Source organism: Gymnodraco acuticeps, unplaced genomic scaffold (genome assembly GCF_902827175.1).
Source record: "Gymnodraco acuticeps unplaced genomic scaffold, fGymAcu1.1, whole genome shotgun sequence".
In the NCBI taxonomy this organism is placed as follows: domain Eukaryota; kingdom Metazoa; phylum Chordata; class Actinopteri; order Perciformes; family Bathydraconidae; genus Gymnodraco; species Gymnodraco acuticeps.
Window position 1 is genome coordinate 757805 of NW_022990583.1, and position 9544 is coordinate 767348.

At 38.8% G+C, this 9544-nt stretch overlaps 1 protein-coding gene across 1 annotated transcript; it reads right to left on the reverse strand.

Annotated features, from left to right (window-relative positions):
- Positions 1-4251: 4251 nt before the first annotated feature.
- Positions 4252-6546, reverse strand: LOC117554039 (chemokine-like receptor 1). The gene is made up of 2 exons (XM_034228250.1): positions 6524-6546; positions 4252-5530 (listed from the first exon to the last, which is right to left on the reverse strand). The coding sequence occupies exons 1-2, from the start codon at positions 6540-6542 to the stop codon at positions 4422-4424; spliced, it is 1128 nt and encodes a 375-aa protein (XP_034084141.1). The 5' UTR covers positions 6543-6546; the 3' UTR covers positions 4252-4421.
- Between the last annotated feature and the right edge of the window lie 2998 nt (positions 6547-9544).

Sequence of the window (9544 nt, forward strand, 5' to 3'; positions counted from 1 at the left end):
GTGGTGTTCCTGGCGGGATTTGAACTCACAGCCTTCCGATCTTCAGCCCACCTCACTATCCATTAGACCAATCACTACCCTCTCAAATGGAAATATGTGTTTACATAAATGGTGACCACACCGTTTGAGACCCACTGAGAACTTAGACTAAGTTAACTATCTAAACACTCAGAGAGTGCTTTACCTCACCTGAGCTGAGGTTATCCCGAGCTTGAATGACACACAGAGACCAATCAAGGGCTTTGATTTATGATCTGTATGACAGTGGCCATGTCGGCAGGCCACATCATGTGGACAGCCAGTCACCCTGTGTGAGGCAGGCCACTTAACAGGCCAGAAGGAGGCGAGATCAGAGCAAGGGAGCGAGGGATCATTGTCTACAAGTTAATCGATCGCAGATGGCGTCATGGTCACGGACGTATAAAAAAAAAAAAAGAAAGAAAAAAAAAAAAAAAAAAAAAACCTAAATGGGTCGCGAAATATACTTGGGCGGCCGTTAATATACCTGGGCGGCCCGCCCAAGTATAGTCTATGTGTGGGAAACCCTGGGCTTATCTATAGCCAGTTGAGTAGCACTTGAAATGTTTGGCTCTATGAAACCTGATGTACTTATATGATTCTGTTTTCTTCAAGGTTGTGTCTTCCTGGTCGAATGTACTTATTGTAAGTCGCTTTGGATAAAAGCGTCAGCTAAATGCAATGTAAAATGTAAATGCAGGCATTAAGTTACATGTTCACGTTCTGCTGCCACAATAAGTCGGTTTCTCCAGTGCAATGATAATACAATGCTTAGTAAGTATTGGTAATAATATTAATAAAAACAACAACGTTTGGGTTTGTTCATTGCATTGTGGGTAGCTCGTGACGTCACTGTGTGAAAGATGAACGTTAACCAGTAAGCTTCAATAATCAACTCCAGCTCAACAAACCATATTGCAATATCTACGTTAACGTTATTTCTGGAAACAACTGGAAATGTGAGATTCATATTTTTAAGATACACAGATCTTATAGTGAGGTTAATTTCATACAGTACTCTGCTCTTCGACACTAATGTGATGCTAGCTGTCTGCATCGTCGAGCATAGCTATTTTAAATTAACAATAACAATGCATACAGTTACCTAACTAGCAAACTAACTAATGTACAAGCATGACCTTATTTTACCAACCTCACGAGAAGCCTTTTGTTCTACAGTATAATCCTTCTTAATGTTTTACACTTCTCTATTATGTTTGAACTTGTATGCTACGGATAGCATCGTTAGCACAGATGTAGCTTCGTCTCGCTCGTTAGCTGAATAAAAAGACAAGTAAGAAATAAAGGGCTTGAATTTCACTTACCGAATAAACTATGATGCATTATGATGCTGTATGATGTCCTTTTGTTGATGCTGTATGATATCCTTTTGTGATGCTGTATGATGTCCTTTTGTTGTTCTATTTATGTTTTTATGTTTCATGTGGAACTACTTGAGCAGGTATCCCTTGAAAAAGAGATCAATGATCTCTCAAAAGCACTTTGAATTGCCTTGTGTTGAAAAGTGCTATATAAATAAACTTGCCTTGCCTCAATGGGATTTATCTGTACAAATAAAGGTTTGAAATGAAATGAAAAAACTGCATTCATGGACGGTCTGTTTGAACCGCAGAGCCATAAGATAAGTGCGATATTTCAATTAAGAATACTCCACCAGGCATCAACACAATAAACACGTCCGAGTAGCAGCCTGGAGCTAATGAAGCTCACGGGGCTAGCAAAGAGACCACTAGCAGAGCAGTTTGGTAGGCCTACTTCCGTTTCATTACAATGACTTCCGTTACAGCAAGAATTCCCTCACACACACATAGGTGAAACACATGCACATTCCCTACTGAGAACCTTTCAGTAAAATGTTTTTCAGGAGTGTGTGTGAGGTTTTCAGTAGTGAATGTGAGAGTATTTCAGTAGTATGTGCGTGAGGTTAATTTATAGTTGCATGTGTGAGGTTTAATTTTCAGTTGTGTATGCGAGGTGTTCACTAGTGAATGTGAAAGTATTTCAATAGTGTGCGTGTGAGGTTAATTTTCAGTTGTGTGTGTGTGTGAGGTTAATTTTCAGGTGTGTGTGTGTGAGGTTAATTTTCAGTTGTGTGTGTGAGGTTAATTTTCAGTAGTGAATGTGAGAGTATTTCAGTAGTGTGTGTGTAAGGTCAGATGTTTTCAGTAGTGTGTGTGCGAGGTGAGTTTGAATTTTGGCCTACACGGCCCTTCATAGACCGCGCTGCCCGGCACGTTCAAGTTACGTGTTCAGCACCACATGCGTTTATCTTTACCCATGGATGCACAATAAGAACGGACCCATATCGCCTTACTGCCATCCCACGGAGCTGTAATAATGGATATATTGCACATGTTTGCTGTAATTCATCATTTGTAAAATATTATACTACATGGGCTGTATGATTAAATCTTGTACCGTACATATTGTATTAAATAAAGTTAATATTACCAACGAAGATTAACGTCCCTGTAGCTTCTTATTGCACTAATAAGCTTATTGCACTGTATATATATATATATATCGCGTCCGGTGTGAACGTAGCATAATGCTGCGTTCAGACCGGACGCGATGCGAATATTCGCTTCGCTCTAAACGCTCCTATCGCATCGCTCTAGTCGCTCGAGTTTCACCGCGGCTGCCAGCTGTGTTTACTCGCATCATTCAAACAAGACGCGCTGGCTCGGGAGCTACAACTACAACAAAATGAACATATTTTACCGTGATTAAATTGTAATACACGTTTCTAAATTATGCCGAAGTAACAACATACTGATACCGGTTAGTAAAAACCATGAATTAATGCTTTGACAAGTCTGCAGACAGACGGCAGGCGAAAAACCTTTTAGAATGCTTGTTTTCTGAATGGAGCTTGGCTAAGCTAACGTTATATGCTCCGACCGTCCACACTCACAACAACGGCCTATACAGACATAAATAAACCAGCGACTGTATTCTCCATGACACAGACAGTCTGTGGTTTGTACTTGTTTAACTTGTGTCTAGTTTCTGAACAGATCGTATCTGTCCCCGGCTGTTTGAAGAGCAAGCATGTTGAAACAAAAGACAGCATTTACCTGTTTGCATCCAGCTAGCCATGCCTTTCTGGTGTACCAGCTACATGTCTTTTTCACGAGCTTGCTGCGATATATACAAATCGGGTTGGTCCGGTCCAAGGTCTTTAAGTATCAATTTATCTCCCAAACTTCTCCTTTCGAAAGGATTGGAGAGTAGCTCTTGCACGAATTGGGTGCGGACTGAGGTCCGGCGACTCCAGCTGCACACACCATTCTCATCCAACTACTAGTGGTTGGTCACTCACGAGTCTAAAAAAACAACTCACGTAAACGCATGTAAGCAACGTGGGCGCCAACGTGAGCGCCCTCGTGACCAAAATATTTGACGGCGCTGATTGGCTGAAATTATGTTTCGGCGGCACAATTTACTATCGAGACTTTTGCAACGTGCTGGTTGCTGCTGTTTGGCTCGGGGGCTCCGCCCGGTAATGATAAACTAATGCCATGGGCAAGGCCAGGCAGGAAACATGTGACTTATCAGTAACTTTAGACATCGTAACACAATTTTAAACGAGATTTTATTGTAGATTATACATTTTACTGATACCAATTGTATGATATTTACCTTGTTCATTAAAAATAAAAATATAAAATATATATATTTTTTAAATATTTTTTTTTTAAATATTTTTTTTTTAATTTAATATTTTTTTATATATATTATTTGTATGTGGGAAGAGGTGGGGCGGCGCCCCTAGCGCCCCTATGGGCCGGTCGCCACTGTGCTGCAGATATAAACAACTCAGACTTATTTTTTCGAGTGTTTTCTTTACTGTCAAGGCAAGGAAATGGCAATCAAAGTATGTTGTGTAAGTGAGAGATGGAAAAAAACAGAGCTCTCTTTGTCAACCTAACATTGTTGTTGTAATTGCGTGGGTTGCACACATTTGACCAACATCTCATGAAATATCTATTTTGAAACAACTGCTGGGTTATTTTGCTCAGGAAATGACATTTTACAATCCTTTTATCTCTATTATGGTACAGACTTAAGGCACTGCTGTGATTCAACAACCAACCATCCACAGAACTGCAGATCTCTTGTGGCCATTTGAAAACACATTTTTAGCACACAAATGCATCACAATTTCTATTTAATTGTACTTAAAGTTCATATAAAACTCACAAGTCTATATCAGGTCTAAGTGCTTTTATTTGGCACAATGTTTACAGGTCGTCTTGAGGGTCCTGATATGAAGACAACAAAAGCAAAGCGAAAGGGATTTTCAATAGACATTTACATTTGTGTCAAGATAATTTGCTTCATACAGTTCCAGTATTTGTTCCTTCATGTCATTGACAACCCTATACTTCAGTACTAAGAGCTGATTGTCTGGTGTCCCCTGACTGTGTGTCTCTGTGGTATCCTGATACTTCCTCCTGGAAGGCAGTCTCCAGTACAGCCTGGATGGATTTATAGACCTTATTCTTGAAATCTTTGCCCATGAACACATACAGCAGTGGGTTTAGGCAACTGTTGAGAAAGGCCAGGTTGGTTGCTATAGGGACCCCAATGGTGATGACATAGCCTAATGTTTCACTGCGTTGAGATACATTCACCAGCTCAATTAAAGCCATGATGTGAAAAGGAGCCCAGCACAGGAAAAAAGTGGTGATAACTGCAGCGATGATCTTAAAGGGACGACTTGACTGGCTGGCCAGGGTGCGGTTTCTTCTGAGACGATGGATTGTCACAGCATAGCAGGAGACAATGACAGTGAAGGGGACAACGAATCCCAGGAGGAGCTGGGTGATGGTCATGGCCTGATGACGAAACAGACGCAGCTGATTCACAGATTCTGTTACATAGTCATCAGAAAGAGCATAGTTGTCGAAGCAATTGATGATGTCTTCATAGAAATATGATGGCGCAGTGTCCCTAAACACGAAGTATGGAGCGCTGAGAGTCAGAGCCAGTACCCAAACACCCAGACTCACACAGGACGCCTTGCGTACACTTCGGTGGTTCTGGGCCCAGATGGGCCACACCACAGACACACATCTGTCCACACTGATCACCATCAGGATGTAGACACTGGCAAAGATGTTCAGAAAGCTTATAGTTCTGTTCAGCTTGCACATGAACTTGCCGAAGGGCCAGTGAAAATTCATAGCTATGTAAACAACACTCAGCAGTAAACGTGCTGTGAAGAGGAAGTCGGCCACAGCGAGGTTGAGGAACCAAACTGTGGTAACTGTTTTCTTCATCTTGAATCCGGTCACCCAGATAACCACTCCATTCCCGAGCACACCGAGAACAAAGGTCAGGCAGTAAATTACAAGGGACATGGTGTTGAGAGACTCTCTCAGATCAGCATACTTGTCAGTAAACACAGAGCCATTATTTTCAGACACGTCTGTTGTGTTGATGTTATAAGAAGGGGTAGCAGTCATCTCCATTGTTGCATTGAAACCTGCAATAACGATATGAGAAAACAACATGAAGAAAGGTCTCAAGCAAGTCTTGAAGTGTAACATAATCGATCACAGTAAAAGCAAAGAATCCATATATATATGTATATATAATCCATCTTTACATAAACAATACTGTTTAATACTGTGTTGCTTATCCTGTCTATAATTCATGTATTGCAAGATGCATTATGCTAATCTTTTAATAATAATAATACAATTTTAGTACATCAAAAATCAATTGGATAAAACTTCCACCTCTAAAGCAAAATCCCTGCAAGTCTGGAGATTCAAAGAACAAATTAAAATAAAATACGAGATTAGCCAAATCATAGAATTGCACAGAATACTTCAGAATAAAATCTTGTCATTTCACTTGATGATAAATTAACATTAAATTATTTATAGACGTGATTGCTGATACACTTTAACTCAAGCTTAAATATCAACTGCCTCTCACTGTGGTGTAGGCTTTTGGGATTTCAGACATGAACATGCTTGTTCTCCCCTGAGGTTAATCTAAAAAATGCCTTTGCTGTCAGTGCTGCACTCTCATGGAATAATCTGTAATGTCATCTAAACTCCAAACAAAGCGTCTACTCTCCAGACCTTTAAAATAGGTACTGTTCTTTGCGTGTTTGACTATTTTCACTGACACTGAAACTTGTTAACTGTAAGTTTTCTCTCTTCTTTTTTCTTGTACATTATTACACCAAACTGTAACAAAGGCGTTTCACAAAAAAAAAGAGATACAAATCTAAATTGCCATCTGCTATAGGAACATGTTTTGTTGACCAAAAGCTTAAAAATGTACAAACTGTTTTCAAACTATTGGCCCACAAACAAGTAAGCCATCTGAAAAATAAATAAAGCTTTATTATTTATATTGAAGCATTTTCAATAGCTCTCTATACCTCTAAACCCAAAATAAATGTTCATGTTCCCTTTCAACAACCTCTTCAGATTAATCTAGTTAAAAAAAATCGTACACATACCTTCCTTGAAGTTCTCCATTTGGTTGAGGATTAATCTGTAGCAGAAGGTTGGCAGAATTAGCTAACCTGTGGGTAGGGACACTATTGACCAACTTGAGGGCGGAGACACTGGCACAATCCATCCATCATCCAAAAAAGAAGAAGAAATCTCCTAAAGTCTATTCAATATTCAACGGTCACATTTAAACTATTTAAGCACTGTAATTACATTTTCTCCTCATTTTCTAAAACAACACATTGGCTTTATTGATATGATTTATACAGTGCAAAATAAGTGAAGAATGCTACATGTTACTTTTTTTAGTGGCACATACTGTATACATTTGTCAGTCAAATCAACAATACGTAGGTTGGATATTCTAATGCCCCCTCCCTTTACCCTGCGCAAGAAAGTCGGCGCATCATCTTTTAATAATTTAGTTTCCCAACAGTTTAATAAAGTAGCAGTTTACTCCCTGCTTTACAATTTCAACTAGAAGCTGGAGACATGTACTGTGCTGCCTCTGTACGTCTGTCCGTGCAAGCCAAAAGAGAACTGAAATCAGATTGTTTCTTTCTCTGTCATGTTGTTTTGATAAATATTATATAAGGGAAGTTCAACCACTCTAGTTTCATCCTGTTTTATAATATCAAGCTAATTTCCTTTAATATTTTGAAAGAGATCGTGACACTGCAGTTGGTCTTTACTCACAAGTGCTTCCTCATATATGCAACATTTTGAAGAAGCACACATCGCTTCCAAAGTAAGTGTTGGCAACACTTTCAACTACTACCACTGCTATCCTAATATTACTACTACTACTACTACTACTACTACTACTACTACTACTACTACTACTACTACTACTACTACTACTACTACTACTACTACTACTACTACTACAAGTACTACAAGTACTATTATAAATTATATAAATAGCACCATACCATAAAACATACTTTTGAATTTTCATTCATTCCTAATGTTTAACTTTCATTTGAAGTTGAACCCATCGATGAATTTCAGCTTTTATCAATCCAATTGATAAACTATAACTTAGTAAGTGGACTTTTTGCAGACATTATTGGAGCTGTTTAATATCTGAACTCACTAGTTTGGACTTTATTTAAACATGTCTACAATTCACAGTATACTACCCTCATTAGCAGCAGAGTATTGGCCAACACTTATCTTTACTTTTAGATCATATTAAACAACAACTTAAAGCTCACAATGACTTACAAAATACTTTGTATAAGGGTTGGACTTAATTATCTCAAAAGGTCTGAATATCTCTAAGGTTGTGGTGACTGATGTTGCACTCTCTGACCATTCCTGTGTTTTCTTTGAGAGCTCTATTTCTGTTCACAAAAATGTTCAAAAAGAGGTAACCACAAAGCGATATTTAACTGAAAACACTAGGGAAATGTTTACTCAGAATTTTTCTTCCACACTTGCCCCTGCTAACATCTCAGTAAATGAGCTAGTAGATCATTTTAATTCAAAAATTAAAAATGTTATAGATGCCATTGCTCCAACTAAGGTAAAGGAAGTGTCTGGCAAGAAAATATCTCCATGGAGAAAGGCCATGAGCGTGAAAACAGAAAAAAGAGAATGTCGAAAAGCTGAACGCAGGTGGTGACAAACAAATCTCCAGGTTCACTTTGAAATCTATAAAGAGAGACTTGGCCTTTATAATTTGGAATTGAAAAACGCACGACAATCGTTCTTCTCTGACATCATTACCAAAAACAAAAACAACGCACGTGTCTTGTTTGCTACCGTCGACAGACTAACTAACCCCCCAGTGTCAGTAGCCTCTGAATTTCTATCCACCAGGGCGTGCAATGATTTTGCCTCCTTCTTCACTGACAAAATTCAGAAAATCAGACAAGCAGTCAGTGCCTCTGCATCAGGAACAGCAAATGTGTTGTCTCTGTGTCCACTTAACATCAATTCAAACACCATGACACAATTCCATCAGATTAATGATAAAAACCTAGAGGACATTATACAACTTCTGAAATCCTCCTCCTGCTGCCTTGATATTATTCCAACAGGATTTTTCAAAGATGTTTTGCCTTGCATGGCCTCAGATCTACTTCATATAGTAAACAAATCTCTTCACTCAGGTATTTTTCCACAGGCCCTGAAAACTGCAGTCATTAAACCGCTCTTAAAAAAGAATAATCTAGATGCTTCAGTAATGAACAATTACAGGCCCATATCAAACCTCCCATTTCTAGGTAAAATCATTGAAAAAGTTGTTTTTCAACAGTTGAGTAACTTCTTGCATTTAAATAACTGTTTCGATGTGTTCCAGTCAGGCTTTCGTCCAAACCACAGCACTGAGACTGCTCTTGTAAAGGTCTTCAATGACATCCACTTAAACACAGACAGTGGCAGAACTTCAGTGTTAGTATTATTAGATCTCAGTGCTGCGTTTGACACTGTTGACCACAGCATATTACTAGACCGACTGGAAAACTGGGTGGGACTTTCGGAAACAGTTCTAAATTGGTTTGAATCCTACTTACAGTAAAGGACAGAAACAACTTTGTTTCTATAGGTAAATACACATCTGAGTTGACAAATATGACATGTGGGGTTCCTCAAGGCTCCATCTTGGGGCCTCTTCTCTTTAACATCTACATGCTACCACTGGCTCAGATAATGAAAAACAACAAAATAAGTTACCATAGCTATGCAGATGACACACACATTTACGTAACAATTTCACCAGGAGACTATGCTCCAATTCAAACACTGAGTAAGTGCATTGAACAAATCAATGACTGGATGTGTCAGAACTTTCTCCAATTAAACAAAGATAAAACTGAAGTAATAGTTTTTGGAGCCAAGTCAGAACGTATAAAAGTTAGCGCTGAGCTTCAGTCTGCAATGTTCAAAACAACAGATAAAGCCAGAAATCTAGGTGTAGTCATGGACTCTGACCTGAGTTTCAACAGTCACATTAAAACAGTTACTAAATCAGCCTACCATCACCTAAAGAATATATCTAGGATTAAAAGACTAGATAT